Source organism: Strix aluco, chromosome 21 (genome assembly GCF_031877795.1).
Source record: "Strix aluco isolate bStrAlu1 chromosome 21, bStrAlu1.hap1, whole genome shotgun sequence".
NCBI classification, from domain to species: Eukaryota; Metazoa; Chordata; class Aves; order Strigiformes; family Strigidae; genus Strix; species Strix aluco.
The window spans coordinates 8,766,950-8,788,835 of record NC_133951.1 but is presented as its reverse complement, the minus strand read 5'-3'; the positions used below and the strand labels follow the sequence as shown (position 1 = coordinate 8,788,835).

Genomic DNA, 21,886 nt, shown 5'->3' with positions numbered 1-21,886 from the left:
CGCCCCGCCGCCGCTCGGCCCGTACTCACCAGCCGCGCCGGGCAATCTCGGCGGGGGAGCCGCTCGCCCGCCGGGCCTCCCTCCGCGCCGCCGGGGCCGCCATCAGGGTCACTGGCAAGCGGGACGCCACGGCGCTGGGGACCCGCGGTGGCGCTTCGGGGCGGCCTCAACAAGCCGGTGTCTGGTTGGTGAGATCCCGCGCGGCCACCCGTACGCCGCGCGTTGATTGGCTTGGCCAGGGTTGCGCGCGAAGCCGAGCATCCGCCCTGGCGGCAGGTCGGAGCTTCTCCCTGAGGGGAGCCTGGGCGGGCTGCGCGCCCTGAGGAGCGGCTGCTCGACCCCGGCAGCAGCGCTGAGGGGGGCGGCCAGCGCAGCCGCCATCCCCCTGCCCCCGTGGCTGCCGACGGAGGGACGGTGCTGAGGGACAGTGAAGTGGCTCGGGGGTGAACGACATGTATGCGTGGATGGAGAGAGCCCAAGAGTGGCCTGTGGCCTAAAGCTCCAGCCCCTTGGCAAAGGCAGGCCGTGGTGGGTGGCCCGGTCAAGGGTGGGTGAGGGAGAAGGGGTGTCCCTTTGCCAGGGCTGTGCCTCTGCAAGGGGAGGGTGACACCTGCAGATCTCCCTCTGAAAAGCCGTTTTTGCCGTAGAGGAACCAACTGACTGGAAGTCTCAAAGGAGCCCTGAGGTGAATGTGCGCGCTGGGTGCCAGATGCACAGGAAGCCGCGGTGGGAACGAGCACACAAACGTACCAAGCCGGTAATCTAATGAGAAATCTAAACCACCGCAGAATCTGGAAAGGAAATCAGAGGTGTGAGGCAGAGTGGCCCGCTTCTGTGCCTCTGTGTACAGAGATTCGCGTTTTGTTTTCTGAATTCATAGTGTACTGGCTTAAATTGAAAAGATGCATGTCACTTTGCTTTTAATTCCTTTCCTGTTCCTGTAATTCATTGCAGAGCTTGTATTATCCCAGGCTGTGATGTGGCAGTTCCCACCTGAAATTTTTCTTTATAAAACTGATGTTCATTTGTGTGCTAAACTACAGAGGCCAAAGCCTGGTGGAGTTGTTTGCAATTTTATGGCAATAAATTGTACAAAGAACTTAAGCTCTGCACTGTTTTCCCTGCAGATGCAGTTTTGGACGAGCATGTAGCATTTTGGGAGTGTACTCAATACTCCTTTGAGACAGTTTACTTTCAGGGTGTCTGGATACATATAGAGTGCAGGAGTTCTACAAGTGTGATTTCAGCTCTTTCAAATGCAATCTAAATTTTAGTGAGGAGAGTGAAGGCTGCAAAACTCCTGGTTTTTTTCTGAGCTTCTTATTACCCAGAACAATTCCCTAGAATCAGTTAACCAAAAAAAAAAACAACCCACAACTCTAATACACTTGAGTGACACTGTAAGTGTTTTTGGTATCTTAGAAGGAAATAAAATGGCAGGTCTGGGGAATTTTATGGTATAATTTAGAGACAGTACAAGGAAGGGGAAGAGGATAAATGTGTTACTGGAATTTTAATAACATAAGATCATGAGTTGTGCTTTGTACTGCGTGAGCATCTTGTTAGTTCCTCTTTAGACTCTTCTACCCCCAATAAAATCTACTTAATTAGTAGAAGGTTTTAAATAAAAGGTCAGAGTAAGGATACATCTTGAACAGAGATCCGGAGTCTGGATTATTTTGCCTTTGACACTGATTCCCTGTGGGTCTTGAACAAGCCACTAATAAAACCTGTTTTCACTCACAGTATGCTGTCTATAGAATTTCTGTCAATGAAACATGCAGTTAGAGGGGCTGATAGACTGGACCTTTAACCTGTTTGTGCCTTTATTTCCTCCTTGATAAATCTGATCTAACTGTTCACCCTGGAGTGATTTAGGGCTTGTAGAGTGTGTTGAGATTAAATGAAAAACATCATCAAAATGCATTATTATAAGGATGGTTGGGAGACCAGAAACACCCTCAAATTGGACAATGTTGCTATAGATTCAGAAATAGGACAGGTGTCCAGAGAGCACTTCCCATGTATTCTAGTACTAAATGACAAAATGAAAACTCAAAAGGCAAATGCTGTGAAGTACTCAAGAGGCACTAAACTGGTATGATTTTTGGATCTGAAGACGTTGGTGTTCTACAAGAAAGGGCTCTGTCTTACATGAAGTCATCATCTTCTCTATTTTTGAACATTACAGAATTGTGAATGGTCTAAAGGTAAACAAGATAATGTTACTTCTGAATGTTTATAGTAATGTAATAATCTGGTATGGCAAGCTCAGATCAGTCAATTTTTGCCTGCAAATTAAGATCACTTCCCATACTTGCTTCAAAATAGCTATTAAAACTATTCCTTGGGTGCTTTTTTCCACATCCTTGTACTTCTTGGAATTGTTTCACTGTGTAAAGGCCTCCTATATCATTTTGGTAGGAAGTGAGTTTACAGAAATGAAACGGCTATTGCAAACCTATGTGTATAGTCTGAAAATGCTTAATTTCATGCTCACCATGTCTTCAGCGCAGGGATATACTGTCTCCTCTTGGGACCACAACATATGGGCAGAGACACGGCTCAGTTTGCAGTAAGCTTCCGCCTCTGAATGGCTTGCAGTGCCTGACAGATCCAAGGGAACTATTTGACCTCCCTGCATGTGCCTTTCAGTCAGTCCTCATCAGTGTGCTGCTGCGGGTAGAGCAGACATGAAAATTTGAGTAGGACCACTTTAAAGCAGGTATTGTATGCAAAAAAATCTTTCTTTGCCTTTTTTTTTTTTAGTTAAGCTCTCTGGCAAGATGTTGAAGTTGCATTTTAATCAATATTTGATGAGTAGCATTTCTGAACAGTAGTGCAAAATAATTTAAAAATCAATTAAATCGGTGAGAAAATTTTGTATTGTTTAGAAAAGGCAATTGCTGTATGTCTGATTCCCCCACCCCTTTGCACATTTCATGACAGATGCTAGGAATTGACCATATTTCTAATGTGTGTAGTGATAAGAGGAATTAAAAAGGGAAGATTGATACAAAAGCTGTCTGAGTCTTAAAAATTAAAAGCGGTAGTTGAGTAGACCAACACGCCTACCAAAGCTGTAGGGAAGATAGTATTTCATTTTATCTGAATGATACTACTTCCCAGCTCCTGTGTATTGTTTAATAAATAGGGGAGATGCATATAATGCAATGTCTAATTATAAAAAATAAGTGAGATGATATATTCCTCAAAAGATAGAGATTCTGCCTTTTAGTAATAAACAGCATCTGCTTTGTTTTTCTTCAAACTGAAAGGTAATTGAACTGACAATTCCAAGCTGTCCTGAAAATGACAGATGACTGAATTGGGAGTAGGAAGACAGCAGAAGCCCTTTTGTACTAAAGAAAGGGGAGATGGCACACTATAGTTGGATCTGGTTCCCTTTTACAGATTTCTTTCAGAGCTTAAGCAGCTTTGGGTGACCCTAGTCAAGTCATTTTATTGTTTAATTTCTTAATGTCAGCAATGGCTACTACAGTTCCCAGGTAGAGCAGCTTTTCCTACATAGTCGTTTTTGTAACAATCTTGTCCTTTCTTCTCTTTGTGACCATAGAAACACATGTGGTACGGAAGAGAATCTGCTTTTATTACATTCTTCCCAGCTCACTCAGCTTTGCTGTAAGACTCACGCCTGGTTTTGTTTTGGACCTTTTTTCTGATAGTTTTGAGGCTAAGCTAACTTTTCTTGTCTTCTGGTCTATAAAAAGTCAGAACAGTCCCTGTTTGTCTCACGTGGCAATTAAGCTGCTTCACAAGTGCTCTTGAGATCTGTAATGAGTAAAATTGTGAAGCTCTTTTGGCAGATCAGCTGTTCTGTCTGGGTCACAAGCATCAACACTTATTTACTGCACTTGGGCAGTTTTACAGAAACAGACAGTTGTGATGACATTTCCATGTGTATGTGAGAAAGCCATTAAGAGGGTTTCTGAACAGGGAGAGCTGGCTGATGGTTACAGCAAGGCTCAGAAGTCAAGAACTATAAATTCTGTTCCTAATGCTGTTGAACATTGTGGTGTTAGTTTATTATATGGTTTTGGGCAAGCCCTCTATGCCTGTGTTTCCCCGTTTGCAGAATATGGATGTTTATATTGTGTATATGTGTACGCATCTATTATATCCCTTTGATATTGTTGCCTTTATCACTAACACAAAGCTGTAAACTAAAATGAAACTAAGTAGTCAATATGCAGCAGTTACCCAATCCATTCACTATCCTGCTCTCTTAAAGAATAGACACAGAAAACACATTTGGACAGGTTTTGTTCCTTAGCTTTGCTGTCAGATTCTCTAATTAGTTGTCACACAATGTTCCAGATACAGGCATGTGGGGAAATCCTATATCTAGACCAGAAACCCAGATCTTGAATGAAGGTTTTAGAGAAACTCTAGTAATACCAGTTAAGTCTTGTAGACTCCGTCAATGGGCCAAGCTTGGTTGGTGACCATTTTAATACTTAATTAAGAACAAAGGGGATTTGTTACCTTTTCTGTCTGTAAGCACTATGTGCGGGCCTGTTGCATATGGCCTAACTTTAGTATCAACAGCCCTATTCCCAGCATTCCCTCCTCGCTGTGCCTACATTCCTGGCATTCCCCTATTTGCCGCACCCACTTTATTCCTGCACATCTCCGAGGTATACAGCAAGTCAGTTCCCCTACAGCTGTCAGAACAGTCTTATGGCATTAAATTTTCAGCTTGCAAGAAAATTGATCAGGGCTGTCTTGAGTTATCTACATCCATTCTACATTCCCCATAGCAGATTGTCTGAATTGTTTTCTATGGGAGGAGGCTTTCTGTCTTGGTTCATACATCAGGCTGCTTATATACAACTCAGGTAACACACAGTGTTGGGCTCTGTGAACTGTAGCAACATAATGCAGAATCACAATGTGAGATTTCGAGCATCTTCAGGTGTGTTGAGCAGTTAGGGGTTTGATTTAAAATAGATCACTACAGCTCTTTGACATCAGGAAATGCGTCAGAGGAAGAAAGGTGTATATTAGCATGTATTTTCTTACCATTATTGTGCTAGATGCCATGGAAAAAAAAAATCATTGCAACAGACACAAAGTTCCTTAAACTGGAAATTGTGTATTATAGTTCATGATGATTGTAGATTCTCATGTCTGAGGAGAATGAGCTTAGGAACTAATGTACAGACTACAGAAAGGATGAAGTGAGACATCTTGGAGAGCTCTAGCATAAAAGCTTCCTCTGCCTGTGGTTCAGCAGAAACAGAGGCTGAAGTACATGGAATGTAGGGTTAAACCACATGGTTGTAAAGAAATTGCTTACATTTCAGAAGTTTGTCAAGAGGGTGATGTGCCTGTGAAACACCAGTGCTGGTGAAGGAGGGACTTACTCAAGGCCAGAGGTTCCTTCTGTTAGAGCTGGGATGCGATGTCACATTCCAGCAACCACCAAGCAGCTCCTACTCATGCTCAAGGGGATTACACCCACCCTGGTTTATCTTTGATGCTGACAGCATCTAAAGTACTCAGATGTTAGATTTTTTCCTCTTGATTGATTAGAAGCCTTAAAGAATTTGGCCTCATGCAACTTTGCATCAAGTTAACATCTACAAATTAAGGAACTACAAATTAAGGATCACTTGTTCTCCAATCAGGCTTGAATTTTTCTTGTTGCAGCCTCTGACCCACCCTGAGAGATATGATTGCTTTCTGGGCTCTTTCTTGCACTATCACCAGAAAGATTCTGCTGTAGTTAAATTTGCTCACAGTGCATGCAGAACATGGAGACCACACTAGCTCATTCTTTCCTTACTGTGTCAGTTCACAAGCTTTTACCTTGTGTTTGCCAATAGAGAGAACAGATATGAATCAAAGCTAGAGCAAATATTTTCTGACTATGAACCCTCTCTAAGTTCAATAGCTCTCCCAATAGTTCCTAGTTGTGCTTTTGTTTGAGGCAGAGGCCCCTGGGCTCCAATTTAAGCTCTGATGCTTAGTTTTCAAAACCACCTTTGAAGTTGCATGTGTTGATGCTCTCAGCAAGTGGGAGTGAGAGGTCACTTCTTTATTCCTCTGAATGAAAAGAAACAGTCTAGAATTATCTCCTGGTTAGCATTTAGCTTCTTGCATCAGCCTTACAAGGGAATACATTTACTGCATACAGTAGTGATAAGATGGTGACAAAAATTAGGAACATGTACATAGTATCTCTTAATACATGCCAGAGTTGCTGGGCTGGAGAAGCAGCGTGTTACAAAAACAGGCTCAGTTCAGGCATTTGCTGTGACAACACTAGAAAAAGTTAATCTTTAGATGACATACTGTGGTAGTTCTGAGTCCTAACAATGTAAAAGTTTCCACAATAATTAAATTCCATTGCAAGGACACAGACACTAATAGAGCCTAGTTTAAAGACTGTGTCAAGATAAGGCACATTATTATCACTACAGTTTTTCTTCAGTAACATTTGCACTAATGTAACTGCTGTTATTAATGTTAAATTTCATGTCAGCAATAACTATTGTCTTGAGTCAGTAACATGGTATTAATATGAATATTCCAAGCAGCGATTTTAAACCTTGAGTGGCTGCTTCTACAAAAATACACTTTTTAACAAATATTCCTCTGATCTATACATAGCAAAAACCATACATTTATTTCCCCAGACTTCTCTGAGAAGTTTAAAAAAGTCTCCAAAAGAAATGTCAGACACCAAGATTTTTCTTACCCTTAGTACTTCTTAAAATACTCAGAGCTAATCTTAGATTATATTTTATCACCACAAACTGTCAGAAAATTCAAGCTATTCCTAGACGACAAAAAACATTTGAAATTGATCCTCTAGCAAAACAATGTGCCTTTTTCACCCTTCCTTACAGCTATGTCAGGATTTCAGCTTTTGCTGTAGTGAAGCTGCACTATATTTGCACAGTAAGTTGTGTATTTTTCTAAAGCATTAACTTGTTTGCAAGCTGGGGGAACATTCTACATTAATTGGTTTGCAAGCAAGTATATCTCAGCAACTCCTTTATCAGGAGTATCTTTCTATAACACTTTGATCTCTGCTATTTCTAAAATTTGTTGCTTGTTTGATTTTCTAGGACTGCCCTTTTAAAGTCGGGCAGCTGCAGCCTCTTAAAGTAGCTATCATTCAACTGGCAGCTGTTAGCCATATCTGGCTTTTCAAGTCCAGCTAAAAGTAGCTGCTCTAACTTTTCTGAGATGTTATTTAACTTACAGAGGGCTTACTAAGAACTTCTAAATCCTCATTTTGAGGTCATATATGAAACCAGAGATTCTGTAAGCCTGTTCTAGGAATGAATGCTGGGGACTTAAGGGATCTTGGAATCTAGCTCCGACTTCATAAATCTTTGTCATCCTAAATAAATCACTTCTGCATCCTCAGAAAGAATGTCTGAAACATTTGTAACATCTTCAATTCCTATGACTCCTTTTCTCCACCCTTTCCAATTTTTGAATGAAGTATTGGGAGAATTCACACCTTCCAACACCCAAATCTGGGAATAAGTTAAAATCCCTTAAGTACAATGCTATTAGGATGATAAAATGATCTTGTTAAGGGTTTAAACCACAAATTTAATCCAAAAATAACTTATTGGGAATCTTTATCAAGCTGCTTAAGCATTTAGAATGAGAATGCAAACATTGCCTGCTGACAGAACATGATTTGTAAAGCCAAATTGTATGAGGTAGCAGTACATATTCTGATGTCTTGTTATGGATGAAACCATGACACCCCCCCATGCAGAGTACAGCCAGGGAGATCAACCAGTGTGGTGGTTTACTTAGAAAAAGAAAATGGGTTTAACTGGAGGCTAAAAATATGCATCTCTTATAAAACAAAATATCAGTTATCTATGCTTAAATTAGATGTAGTCTTCAACCCAGACCTTGGTCCAGAATAATCCTAAATTTACATAAACTACGGAGTTCAGATCTGGGCTCATGTCTTGATACTGTGGAATGTGCTGTGTTTAAAACCCCACATTCCCAATCTCAGCATCTTTCTGGGGGTGGGGGAGTGAGGAACAGACTATCCAAAAAAAAAAAAGCCTATAGTTGCTCATCCTTTCAGGGGAGCGGGAACACAGTTGTGGAAAGCCTCTAGTTCAGAAACTAGCTTTCCTCTCCAGAGCCAGAGGAAAGCTTTTTTTCATTCAGTGGCTTTATCGAGGAATCGAGGCCTGATGTTTACCTAAGCCACTGTCTCACTGTATATTGTAATTAGTCTTTTCAAGCTAAAAGAATGTTAGGAGGGTCATGTAGTTAAACCCTGGAATTAGTTGCCTGTGCAATCTGAATTTTGCCCTCTGTGCCTATTTTAATTGCAATGTGTGCTCACACTGTTGTGTTGTTTTCCTACAGCATGGGTGCCTTAATCAGTGCTCGGAAGGGATGGTAGTTGTCACGTAACGGCTCTACCAGGTGTAGCCTTTGCTCTCCGAGTTGGGGGAGTGGTTCTGTGCCCCAGTGCCCGCTCAAACACTGTGTGGACAAGCTCGGCTTTAACGCTGGCGTGGAGATTTCCCTGGTAGTTACAGGTAGCTTCTAAATTAATTTCTCTTTGCTAGCTCCATGGTGTGGTAGACTGCCCTGTCTCACAGACGAGCGGAGCCACAGATAAATGAGGCAAATACTCTGCACAAACCCTGAGCGGTTTCACCTCCCGAAACCTGTACTCAGGGCCTCCTCCGCCGGGGATTAATATACTCCAACGCTGCCCGCCTCGTACCGCTGCGGTGCTGGGGGGGGGGCTCAGCACCTCAGCTGCCTCACCCCTCTCCTCCGCGCTCTCTTCCACGCGAATCCCGCGGCGAGCGCCCGTGGGGCGCGGTGCCCGGCGGCTGGGGCAGGGTAACCCCTGCCCGGCCGCCCCGCGTCCCCCCTGCGCCGCCGCTGCGCATGCGCGGGGAGTGCCCGCCCTCGGCCCGGGGGGGTGAGCGCGCAGGCGCGGCTCCGGCGGCTGACAGGGCGGCTCTCGCGAGAGTTGCTGCGGGAACGGCGGCGGCCGAGCAGGCGGCGGCGGCGGCGGCGGCGGGTGGGGGGGGGGGGCCGCGGGACGGGGCCGTAGCGGCAGCCGAGGCGGCGCTGGAGGGGCGGCCAGGCCGCGTGGGGCCGGGCAGGCGGCGAGGACCCTCGGGCGGGGCGGGGCGGCGCCCCCCAGCGCTGCGCGGTGAGTGAAGGGGGTGTGGATGGAGGGCGGGCGGCGGGCCGCCGACCCCCCCCCCCGCCCCCCCAGCCCGCGGTGTGGCGCGGGGAAGGCCCTTCCCGGCGGGGCCCCGGCTCCCCTGCCCGCCACGGGCCGGGGCGGGAAGATGGGGGGGGGACGCTGAGCCCAGGCGGCGGGCGTCCCCCGGTGCCGCGGCCTGCGCCCCTGGGGTGTTCCGCCTTTCCCCGCCGTGCTCCGCAGGAGTCGCTTCGGCGCTGTCCCTGCGCCCCGGAGCCGTGGGCCTGTGCCCCGGCGGGCCCCGACCTTCGTGGGGCGCTGGGCGCTTCTCGGGGTGCGGGCTCTGCGGGGCGGGGGGGGCTGGAGTGAGGTCCTGGGCTGTGGAGGCGTTATCTGCCGGGCGAGATCCCTTCGCTCTCCCCGCAGCTCTTGCGTCCCCCCGACGGGTTTTAGTCTTGGGTCACTTTCCGCTTTGCCGTGCGTCTGTGGAGTGTTGGCTGGTGGTAGCTCTTGGGGCTTATTTTTAATATTCCCCGGAAGAGTTCTGTAACTTCAGGCCGCTTCCAAAGGTTAAAAGGTTGTGAATACCCTGTAGGCAGGTTAACATCCATACCTTTCTTTCTCCGAAGACCTTTTGGATCATGCTTCATGTGTGAGTTTCTATGACAGAGAAAGGTATTTTTCTCTCAGTCCCTCCTTTCTCTTCTGAACTTCTTGCTTGAGATTCGGTGCTGGTTTTGTGGGATAAACTTTAACTTGCCAATATAGTTTCAAATAATCTGTAGAAGACAAGGATACAGTCTTGTTAACTCCCACAACATCTGACTTTGACATCTGTTTTATAACTTGAAGAGAAAAATACTATGTAGCACAGTTAATAACTGAGAGAGCAATTCCTAGATAAATGTAGTGTTTAGGGAAGCTCATTCCTTGTTTTAAAAATGCCTGTGGTCAAGGGCCAAAATTTGAAAGGTCACAGATTGTTAATCTTCTTCAAACACAGTGTTGTTTGTAATCTATTTCTGTGCAAACTTTGCAAATTTGTGCCAAAAAAAGACATTTCAATTATTATCATCTCTTATGATGATTAAGTCATGTAGTGTTTTAAGTATTTCATAATACTAGGCAAGCTTGTAACACTTAAAGCTGCTTTATATGGTTTAAAGTAAGAAAAAAAAAAAGTGACAAATAAATTTTGGCAGAGGTGAAGTTTTCTATTACCTGATAATATTTATAATATAATTTTATCTTTGGTTTGTGCTGTAGCTTAGTTCTGTAAGTGATGTCTTGAGTTGTCCTTAGACAAGATGTGTTTAAAGAAGTTGAACCATATTAAACTAGTAGATTATGAGTATCATGTGTGACCCTGAATGTTCTGGGTTTTGTATGTTGATAATTTAATTTATATTTTACCTCATTCATTTATTATGTTATACTTCCTTATTTGGCTAATTTGAATTAGTGCTCAGCCCTTATGATTTTTTTCTTTCTATTCTTTTGTCTAGAGCCTGGCACTTAACATTTCTGCATGTCTTCCAGATGATGTATCCACACATTTTTCTTTCCACCACCCTCAGTAATGTTTTGTCCTGTAACAGCTGATGAAGCTTAGGATCTGATTCTTTGCAGAATCTTCCACTGAATGTATCTTCTTTCTTCCCTTGCTTTGGCTTTTCTAAACTGTCTGTTCTTCTATTCCTGCCCATATCACTTTCCAGAAGAACAGTAAAACAGTGGAAAGAGAACAGTGAGAAAGTTCTCACTTGCTACAAGAAATGCTGTTTGTAAGAGCGGTATAAAAAGCCCACCTTTACTGGTGTGTTTTCTGAAATATCTGTTGAAAAGAACATGAGAATTGTTTCCTGTTGGCTACAAGTGAGGTTTGTATTTATAATTACTTATATTCCATCCTGAGCTGCAGCACTGTATTGCTAGTAAGAATTTATTGTTAGCTGCATGTGCTGCCTTTTCTTCTTCTCCCCCCTCCCAGATTTTTTAAGAGCAAGAGAAGTATCTTGCCCCAAATCAAAGTAAGGTGAGAGGTGAAAAATGTATTGATATTCTGAGAAATCTTAGTTATTTCTCTCATAAGATCATCCGATAATTCTTGTAATGTGTATTCATTGTATTCATATTTTGACTGTTACTCATTCATACCTGTCTTATTCCATTTGAAGTCTGTGGAGCTGGGGCACACTATAGTATTTGCAGCGTGTCCTGTTTCAGTGCTCTCTGCCTGAAGCAAATACCCACAGCTGTGCTCTCAGTGGGCAGAGACCTAACATGAGCTACTTCCCCAGTAAGCTTTTTTTTCCCTTGTTGTGCATTTGGTTGGTTTGTATCTTAATAATTATGTGTCTGACTGTCTATAAGAACTTATTAAATAAGATTAGTGAACAGCAAATGCTTTCTAAGTGACTTTAAGGGAATTGATGTTCAAGTTTACCTTTTCTGACATTTGCTGTGTAAGTATCTTGGTTTATTAATTTTCAAGGCTTTTCCCTAATTTACATGTAACTTCTGCGCCTAAACTGCAGCTACACTTTTGCCTAAAGTCATGATGGTTAAAGTTTTGTTCTACACTGCAACTGTTGTTAGTATCGTTACCTAGAAACATCCCTCCTTTATATGCTGACAATATATACGATGGTGGTAGTAATATGAATGCATGCTTAAAGAAAATTGCATGATGAATCTCTTTCATCTTGAATTGTGCTGGAAAATTTCCCAGCATTGTACTATTGCTAAGCTCAGGGAAATGCCAATATAGTTCTTGGAAATGCTGCATTAGTTTCTCTAAGAAAGTTGCGTATTAACTCCTTCAGTTAAAAAAAAAAAAAAAAAAAAAAAGTGAAATTCTTAGATGCTGGTGCAGTACTAGGTAGCAATACCTGTGTACCCCAAATAAAGGAACATTTACCAGTTGGCAGTAATTTCTGGCTTTAAATGTGTCTTGAGCCTGTAACATAGCGTTTAAGCTGTGCAACTTGCTGTTGCATTCTTAGGTTTGGAACTTTGGGGTTTCGAGCAGCGTTCCTTAGCTGATGGTGTTTGCATGCCCATATAATGGTACACATCATCAAACGTAGCGTTGTGCCATTTGAAACACCAAAAGGTTGCTGCCAGTAATACTACTTCTTTAAGAAGTGATAGAAACAATGATGTTTACCATGAAATGTACAGGACATGTAAACAGAATTCTTGAACAAATGTTTGCATTTTCTGTGGCTTCAAATGCAATCATTCATGTTGCTCCTTAACATTGCTGTAATAGCAGAAAATTATAAATACCATCAGTTAAAAAAACCAAAGAGGCCAGGTTAGAAAGATGAGGAGATGGTGAACTGAACACAATAGAGGCTGTGGGAAAATGTTCCTGGTGAAGGAAAATTACTGTTGCAGTTTGCATGAGTATGTAGAACAGTGTGGAAGACTGACATCACAAAGATGGGTATTTTTTCATCAGCATTGAAAGTAAAGTATTTTAGAATCATCCAAATGCAGCTAAGATGATACACTTTTTGATTTTAAGTATGTGTGTTGGTCAGAGCTTGGATCAGTGTATTTCTTTCCAATGGCTGCAGCAGCACAGGCAGATTGTTCGGTTGTGATCTTCATGGCTGTTGACAGCTTTGTCAGTCTTACTGACATTTCAGTGGTGCTGTGTAGGAGTGCACAGAAAACCCTGAGCCCTGCCCATGTGGGACTTCACTATGCTGGTCTTTTTTTGATCAAGGTAAATCCCGTAAATACCTCTTCTCATCCTGCCAGTTTCCTGTGATGGAAATCTCATTTCTGGTGTTTGCCTCGAGCTTCGTCATTCTTTATGGGGAGCTGAAGGTTGGGCAAACATGGGACTTGTGGAATATAAGCATGTTCATTGCTGAACTGCATTTATGTAAGGCAGATTTTTCCCTGAAATGAGAAAATACTATTGCCATCTGCCGCCTTTGCGTATAGCGGGGCTCTTTCTGGGCCATAACCAGGGAGACTGAATTAGCAGGTGCGTGGGTTCACTGGTGTTTGTCACATCTTTTCTGTCTTGAATTATCACTGACAAGTACCAGCTCTCTGCTGGTTCTTCAGAGGGGTATTCAGGGCAGTTTTTAGCTTACAGACTATCTTGCTTGACTTTTTCCTGATCCCTTACCTTCTTTGTTATCAAATGTAGCTGGAGGTAGATTAGATCCTTCCTATTCTAATCTGAGATGAAGATTTAAGCCTTTTCAGTGGTTTCATTGGGTCTATATATGCCTTGTCAGGTTTGATGTCGTTTCTTCTCTGGGCCCATATACGCAAACTTGCTGATTTTCATGCTGTGCTTATATTTTTTTTTTAATGTTGCTCAAGGTGCTGGAATTTCAGGACGGTTGCTTTTACCTTAGAGTGAGCCCAAACTTTTGTCTCTAATGTTATTTCAGGACGCTTTTTGATAGGCATTTCAATTCCACGGAAGTCCTGTTATAGAGGACCCACAGAAGTGTTCTCTGCTTTCTCTGACGTACTGTATTTACATTGATATGAGCTGTATGAATGGAAAAAAACCCAAATTATTGCTGTAAGCTTCTCCAGACCGGTCTTTCCTAGTGGGGAGAGGGGTGCGTCGCCCCACCACGGCCGCTGTCTCCCTCGCGTGCTGGAGCTGTTGGGGTTCGGTGTTGTGCCTCGGGAGCGGGGACGCGCAGCCCCGGCAGTGCCGAGGCCGGGCAGCGCCCCGCTGCTCCCCGGCCGCTGTCGCCGTGCCCTCCCGCCTCCCGTTTTCCGTCTCGCTGTCAGTACGACCGCGGGGAGCGGGAGGCGGTTCCGCTGCCGGGCGGGCGAGGGGAGGACCTGCCCTCCCGGGGCCAGGCGGGCTGCGCGGCGCGGTGAAGCGGTGCCGGCGGCGGGCCCTGCCCGCCCGGCCACCCCGCGGGGCGAAGGGCCGGCGGCTGCCGCGGCGCGGGCGGCTCCTCTCGGCTCCTCCCGGCGGGCCGGTGCCGGCCGCGGTGCCGCCCCCCACCCCCCCCGCCGGGGCCATCGGGGCGGCCATTGGCCGCGGGACGTGTCACTCGGGCGAGCCGGGCCTGGGCGAGCGGCGGCGGGAGGAAGCGGCGGCCGCGCCGCGCCGGGCGGAGGGAGCGGCTCTGGGCGCGGCCCCGGCCATCGATCCGTGCCACTTCCCCTAATGGCCCGTCTCTTCCTCCTCCTCCCCCTCCCCTAGGGCGGATCGTCCCCCGGCCTCCCTGTATGTGAGAGACGGGGCCGGCGTCTCGGACGGAGCCGGGCCGCGGGAGGGCTGAGCCGGGAGCCGCCGCGGGAGGAGCGGAGGCTTCGGGGAGCGCTTCCTTCCCAGCGCCCGCACCGCCCTGCGCGGCAGCCCCAGCATGGAAGCCATCGCCAAGTACGACTTCAAAGCCACCGCGGACGACGAGCTGAGCTTCAAACGGGGGGATATCCTTAAGGTAAGTGGAGGGCGAGGGCCCGGGAGTTCCCCCCTTGGCCCTGGGCTTTTCGGCTTCTCTCGTGAGTCTCTTCCTGTCCGTCAGACCTGACCCTCCTCTGCGTCCCCAGCGAACGCCATCTCCTTTTAACGGGGTACCTCAAGATTTCATCAATTCCAGTCTGACCCCTTTAAGAGGGGGAGAGGCTGTTTTGCTCCTGCCTTAAGCATGCATCCCAAAGTCTCTCATTTCTCTCTTCTGAGATTGGAATATTTGAAAACTTATTTGCTACCATGTTTACGACTAAGCAGAAGTACAAGATAATCTCTGCACCGAATTCCCTTCCACGAGAGGAAACCCCTTAAAGTAATCAAGATCGATTTGGTATTTCTTTCCTTTGGCTCCTGCCAAGGATTCCACCATCAAAGAACAGTGATTAGATTATTTCTCAGCAGATAATCTTTTAGCATCAGGCTGTCAAATATTGGTGCTGAGTTTTATCTTCAGTCCTGATGAACTCGAGTGATAATCTTGTGGCTGAATATTTAATGGATCTGTGCAGATATAAGTGGATGTTGGAGTGCATTAGAGGAATTTTGGTCTATGGTTCTTTCAATATATCAAGGCTTTCTAGGCTTCCTCTTGGCTATATTAAAGGAATTTGAAAAATATTTGAATTTTGACACACAGAACAAGCCCAAAATTTTATTTTGAGGGAAGTAAAATATAACAATCCATAGTGATTTGGCCTCAGTGAAGCATAGCCCTGAGCTTTGTTGCTTCCAAGTAATAAGAGCCACATAGCGGAATGTTTTAATGGGGTTTCATTCTGAGTCAGTATTGCTCCATAAACGTATAAGATGGGCTTTACCTTCCTAGTGTGGTGTATTTAGTATTAAAGTACTTTAAGCTGCTTCTTTCTAAAATGCTTTGAGTAGAAACTGGTTTGAGAGGTGCCTATCCTGCAGATGTAAGGCTGCAACTTTGTGTATGCTGACAAATCAAGTCCTGCAGACCTCAGTGGGATTACTCAGCTGCTGAAAATTTTTGCCAGGGAAGGGCTTGATTTTAACCACTATTTTAAGATAAGTTGGAAACAACCTCTATGTGTAAACTTAATATGCATCTTTTATAGCTGATATTTCAATAACGTAACTGTGTCTTTGTTAAAAATGCAGTAATATTGTGTGGCCATCAACAGATAAAGGTTGCAAAAATGTATCCTGCTTTGAGATTCTTAACTTTTAAAATAATTACATCTGTATATAACCTACACACTCCTGGCCCATAATTGCCCTAAAAATGCCTGTTAGACCTGTACACCTCAATTCCGGTGTTTATATAAAATACCAGAATATTTCCTTTTGCTGCTTTTAAACATTTGAGACTGTCAGAATTTTAGAAGTCTTCTGTGATAACCTTACATTTATTTTTCTTAACCTGAGCTGTATTCTTCTATTCTGGGTTACTATTGGCTATCCTCAGCTTTTATAGTGTATTTGAAGTAGAGCACAGCTGAAGTCAGCTTGTAGAAAATGCTGAAAAGGAAGGAAAAATGAAGTATAATGAAATATAGTTTATTCTAAAGTGTATTCTTGTTTTCGTCTAGTTTGCTATAGAAGTTTGCTGAAGTACATGAAAAAAGGTCTTACGAGATTTGCATTCCTTTAAAAATATTTTCTTGTTTAAGAATTAAAGGAAAAGTAACTTTTTTTAGATATTTGAAAGTTTAGTTTGTGCTAAAACTCTTACAGCTGCTCACAGTGGCTGATAGATGTTCTTGAGTCCTAGCCACTTGATGTCATCCCATAGATACAAGTTTTGTCAAAATAATAGAAACATGGTGGAATGTATGCTGTTACACTACATTAATCACTGCATTTTTCCTAGAATACAGAGAGGGATTTTCCTACTCTACACAAAACCTAGGCTGAACACTTCCTCAAAGTGTTGATGAACAATTCTTCAAACTGTATTTCCTTTCAGCTCATACTCTGAAATTGCTTACAAATTTTACATATTTACTTCATAGATGAGCAAACTCAGTCATAGAAATGGTAAACTGCTCGAGGTTATCACTGAAGTTAGTGAAAACTCCAAGACTTTCAGGAATCCTTCTTCAGCACTTAGCTGAGATGAGTTCTGTGCAGCATGGTAAGGTTCACTGTCTAAAGCTGGCAAATTTCAGACAAATAAGCCAAACCCAGTTAGAATTACTACAGTTCACTTAAACTGACAAACTTCTGTGGCGCTTTGTCATTTTGAAAGTCTGGTTCGCTTCAAATGTGTTTCAGGTTGTGGAAATTAATTTGTCAGATGTGCCAGATCTGTTTTGTTTAGTACTTTGCTCATGACTGAGAAATCTCAGGGTATCCCATTCATGTGCCTTATGTGATCTGTCTTATTAATCAGGTCAGTCCTGCTGCCCTTGCATGAATTGGGAAGAGAAATAAACTTGTAACATGTTGAATGTGCCTGCATGCTTTGCTCTTTTGACATCCCTGGCTGCGGCACACATGTAATTTGATGTGTAGTGAAGACTTCTTTAAATCTAGCTATTAGGCACCTGTCTTTAACACACCTCCAGGAAGTTGAGTTAGTTTGATGGTGTATATGATGATGGCAAAAGGTTGTTTCGTAGTGAAGTGTTACGCCTTGGCCACACTAAGGAAGGAACAAAATCTCTAACACTTTAATTTCCACTCCTTGGAAGTTCATGTTTCTCTTTGTGGGGAGAGAAGGCAAGGATGCATGCTGCCTGACTCCCTCTGATTTCAGCAGATAACTTGCCTATGATGTCATGGTGCCATTACTGCTGCATACCCACATATTCGGGACTTGATTGAATAGCATTTGAACTGTAGCCATTAAGCTGGTTGTTAGTAATCTTGTGGCTGGTTTCCAAAACTGAGTGAAGATAGTTGACCTTTGGCTTGCAATTGTAAAACAGCTGAGTGAAGAGGAAAAGTGCTTGGCCTTTCTTTTGTGGGCACTATATGGTAAAAGCTACTTCTGTGATTTTTGTAACCCTGGCAGTACACTGGATCCCCTTACCCTTTTGTCTAGTGGTTCTGTGTGGCATTGCCAGTCAGGAGATGCAAACTGACAGCTTTCTTGAAACTTTAAATACGCTAAATACTACACACCGAGCCTTTTCCGGAGAAAGGACAGGTTGCTGCTTCCTTCTGAGTCTTCTGATTACAGTACAGGGCTGCAGCTCTCAAGATCACTGTTCTTTTCATGTACTGGTGGTTGCTTCACAAAAACTTGCTGGTGACTGACATCCTATTGGGGCTGTGAAGATGGCCTGTCCTGTTATGTAAAAAAGGAAAAAAAAGAAACTGAGGCTTTCCTACTTGAAATTTTGATTTACTGGTTTTGACTTTGAATAGTTGGCAGTTGCCATGATGCTTTTTGAGTCTTTTCCCCTTTCACTTGCTGTATTTATTGAAGTTGGAAGTAGTTAACTTCAGTCTCTGTCTACAATTGTTATTCAGGTTTTATGTCCCCAAAAACTATTGTATTTCTAGCACCTTCTGGTTTTGTTGGCCTTTGTGCTAACTGGCAGATATCCAGACCTAAAGTGTGCTAATACTTGCTGGTGGTTTGACAGGAGCTGGGGGAGGGGAGGAGAGAAGAAAAATGATTCTTTCTCTCATCTCATCATCACGTCTTTTCTCTATTCCTCCTACACCTAATCTGAAGTGTACAGGTAATACCATGGTGCTCCGATAACTGTTTCTGCATGGTTAATACAGAAGCACTAAGCATATTCATGAATATCTTGAATGTTAGAATTGTGGGTTTTTAAAAAAACTATAGACCACTGCTCCATTTCCTCTTTCTCCTTCTTCTGTGGTAGGGTTGGGGCATAGCTGGAAAGTGATCTTCTGAAGAACTGAATAAGTTCCTGTTCCCAGTAGCTGTCAACATAATTAATTCAGGGGCACTTACAGATTATTTTTATGAGTAAAATGATTCAGGTGGTGCTTTAAATAGAGGGCCATCGTCTTTAATTTGAGGGTTTTCACTTGTGTGACACACAAACCAGCATCCCTATATGCTAGAAGAAGGAATTCCTCGATCGGATTTTGATCACTTGGAATTTCATTCAGCAAAGTCAAGATTTTTTTTTTTTTCCCTACTCTGATCATACACTTGACAGTCACCGCAGGTTCTGTTCACATGATTGTTTGCCACCAGACTTATCTTCTTTCTGTCAGCCTTTAAGAGGATTGAGTGTTTGCAAACAGTTGATGCTGAGATGGCATTTTCAGTTCCTGCATGAAAACCATTTTTCTGTGTCTGGATACAGTGAAACAATTTTGAATAGAGGGAGGAGTATGATAAACAAGGGGACCATGGTCTCCCTTCTCTTCTTCTTCATCCCTTGTCTTTGACGTCACCTGCATCAGCTGTTACATCGTGGTGTCTCTGCTAGAGAACAGAAATTCATGGTTTGCTGAAGAGTAGTGCAAAGACTTTTTCTCTGTTTTGGGTGAAATTGTCTTTATTCTCATTCTTCCTCTCCCTTCCTTACAAACCTCCTTCATCTTTCACCATTTCCTGTAAGGGGATGGGCTCATTGTGATCTTGGTGATTTTAATACATGAGAAGCAGTTTTCTGAATTAATGATTTGGGCAGATTGCGAGCGCTGTGTGCTTTATAGTGAAATAGGTCAAATACTAGAACAGGTTGCCCAGAGAAGTTGTGGAATCCCCATCCTTGGAGATACTCGGACAAATCCCTGAAGCACTCTGATCTAATTAGACTTGTTTTGAGCAGGAGGGTGGATTGGGTGACTTCCAGAGGCCCTTCCAACCTACGTTATTCTGTGACTTAACTGTACGTGGCAACTCTGTTTTATGTGATGGTTGATTTGTAAAGGTGTGCTTAGGTCGTGTTCCTTGGCTGGCGGCCTTGGATGAAGATGATATTTGTCATCAATATGTGATCAATATTGCAGTCTTAATTTTCTGTCAATTTGGTCTTCTTACAGAGAGACTCACAAAGACACGTGAAACTACCTTAAATGTAGTTGATTTGGCATCTTGGCAGTTGGAGATCTGTGTTAGAAAGAGATGCTGCTCTAAGCGGTTGCATTCTTCTGGTCCACCCAACTATTCAATGCCTATGTTTTTAGAACAAACTTCTAAATATTGTTGTTCTTAAGTAATCTGAAGGTGGGATGTGTTTTATTAGCCAACTTCTCTAGGCATGGGGGGGAGGGGTTGTGGGAAGGAACTCCCTAACCACCGCAAGGTGCGTGTGCCCAGAAAAGAAGGAACTCCTGTTCTGTATTTGTAAAAGAGCTTGGACCTGCTTAGAGCAAGATTGCATTGCTGAAGGTGTCTCTGCAGAAGACATAAATACGGAGTATTCCAGACTGAAGGTGTAAAGTGGTCTTTGCAAGCAAGGAGTAAACACATTCCTCCTTAAAAACAGCATCTTTGTTTTTATTGAGTAGCTATTTGTGATGATTATTTAAACTTGTTACTGAAAGCGGAGAGAAATTAGCTCTTCTGAGCTGTGTGCTACCTGAAGCCTACTGGAGTTTTGAATGTCAAACAAGATACTGATTAAAGCTAGCAGTCAGTTCAGCTAATTTTATTACATTGACCTAACATGTATTGCATTCTCTTATAACTCGGGGAAATTATGCTAATCTGAAGCTCCAGCTGCCTTCTGCCAATTTAATGGAAGTGCTATTGTTACAGCTTCTTTGTGAGGTCCAGCTTTTGATATGACTGGTGTGACAGACTTCTGAAAAGTGTTAGCATAGGCATATCAGCAAATCAGATTTTGGCTTGCTAAATTATCTAGTTGCTTTGTTCAACGTGCATGTCAAACTGCAACCAGTGTGATGTGCTTTTGTTTTTATTTACTGGTAACGCAAAAATGTTGTCTCTCTTCTTTGGTTCAGTGACATTTCTCTTGTGCTAACTATATGGTAAGTGAACATCTGAGAATTTCAGATCACTAAAATCAGTTATTCTGAGGGACATCCCAGGTGTTAATGGACTAACTTTGATGTAGTTTTTAAATTAAAATGGTAAAAGTTGATTATAGTTGGGGGAAGAAAAGAGGGATTATGATTTTTAGTGGCATGTATAAAGGATTGAGTGTCATACATGTAGTACTCATAGTTTTTCAGTTCCTGTGCAGAGTGCTGCTAATTGAGGGAGGAAGAGGGATCCTGTTTGTAGTGAAATTCAGACTTTTCTGTTTTCTCACTATAATCAATAAGGATCCCACTAAGCAAGGAGAGATAAGGACTCTAATTAGCTGTGTACAGCTCAGCCTAACATAAGCAGTGAACTATATGACCCCTTGATAAAGTCCCTTGTGATTTAAAGTTGCCAGTGGCTATACGCCAGAAATCAATAACTAAAGCCTAAACCTCGGGGAAAAAATGTGCTGGGCAAAGCCAATTCTATTTCTTTGAAAATTAAAGAAAATTAAGGATTAGTCCCCTAACAACACTGGAGCCAAAAATCTTATAATCTTACATTGCACAAAAAGGGAATGTAATTTACCAAACCTGATGAATTTTACAATATAAATCTAAACCGGAAGACCTAGTAAAGATAACATTAGGACATTTTCATGATTGCTGTGGGACTGAACTGTTGTATTAGTTTAAGGCTGTTATACCAATGATGCCAGATTTCTATCCTTAACTTGCTGATGACCTCTGAATTAAAACCCTTGCTAAATTGTTAATACTTTTATTTACGTAGGTCTTGAAAGGTTTGAAAAATCAAAGCTAGTTCTGGAACCATAACAATAACTTAAAAAAAAAAAAATCCAAACACCGACCCCTATCCCCCCCCCCCAAAAAAAAAAACCAAACCACCATTTAAAGCCATTCACGTAACGGGCATCAGCAAAGGATTTGGCAACATACGTGAACTAGTTGAGCTAAGTTTTGTTTGAGTTTTTCCTGCGTGACTGTGTATGTAGCATCACATTTCTTCTGGTCTGTGATGTTCAATTGCAGAATGTCCTTTCCAGGTTTGACAGCAGAGTGTTGTTAAAGTGCTACACAGAATTGAGAGGAGTCTGTTGCATCCCTCTGCACAGAGGATTACGGGTACGTCTATGTCTGCACTGCGCAGCCAAGAGATGGGACTGTATCTTCTGTAGCTATATCCCAGCTAACTTTCAGGTAGCTGGAGTATTGATAACTACATCATGGGATTCAACATGATTTACAAAACTTAGAGAGGACTCTGGATGAATACTTAGCCTGTGCTTGGTTCCATGTTACAGGGTGTGTGA

At 43.3% G+C, this 21,886-nt stretch overlaps 2 protein-coding genes across 6 annotated transcripts in view; one reads left to right on the top strand and one right to left on the bottom strand.

Annotated features, from left to right (window-relative positions):
- TMEM94 (transmembrane protein 94) overlaps window positions 1-153 on the bottom strand; it is a 54,520-nt gene extending 54,367 nt beyond the window's left edge. For 3 of the 4 annotated variants that reach the window (XR_012625984.1, XM_074847330.1, XM_074847331.1), the window contains exon 1: window positions 30-153. The gene's annotated coding sequence lies outside the window, so the exon portion shown is untranslated. The remainder of the gene's footprint in view (window positions 1-29) is intronic. The other variant, XM_074847332.1, reaches the window with a different exon arrangement.
- A 133-nt stretch (window positions 154-286) lies between these two features.
- The window catches only part of GRB2 (growth factor receptor bound protein 2), a 62,153-nt gene continuing 40,553 nt past the window's right edge, over window positions 287-21,886 (top strand). Inside the window, exons 1-3 of one of the 2 annotated variants that reach the window (XM_074847335.1) lie at window positions 287-528; window positions 648-757; window positions 14,385-14,625. In XM_074847335.1, the coding sequence (XP_074703436.1) occupies window positions 14,548-14,625 (78 nt within the window). In that variant the 5' untranslated portion in view covers window positions 287-528; window positions 648-757; window positions 14,385-14,547. Of the gene's footprint in view, window positions 529-647; window positions 758-9,055; window positions 9,191-14,384; window positions 14,626-21,886 lie in introns of those variants that run through there. The other variant, XM_074847334.1, reaches the window with a different exon arrangement.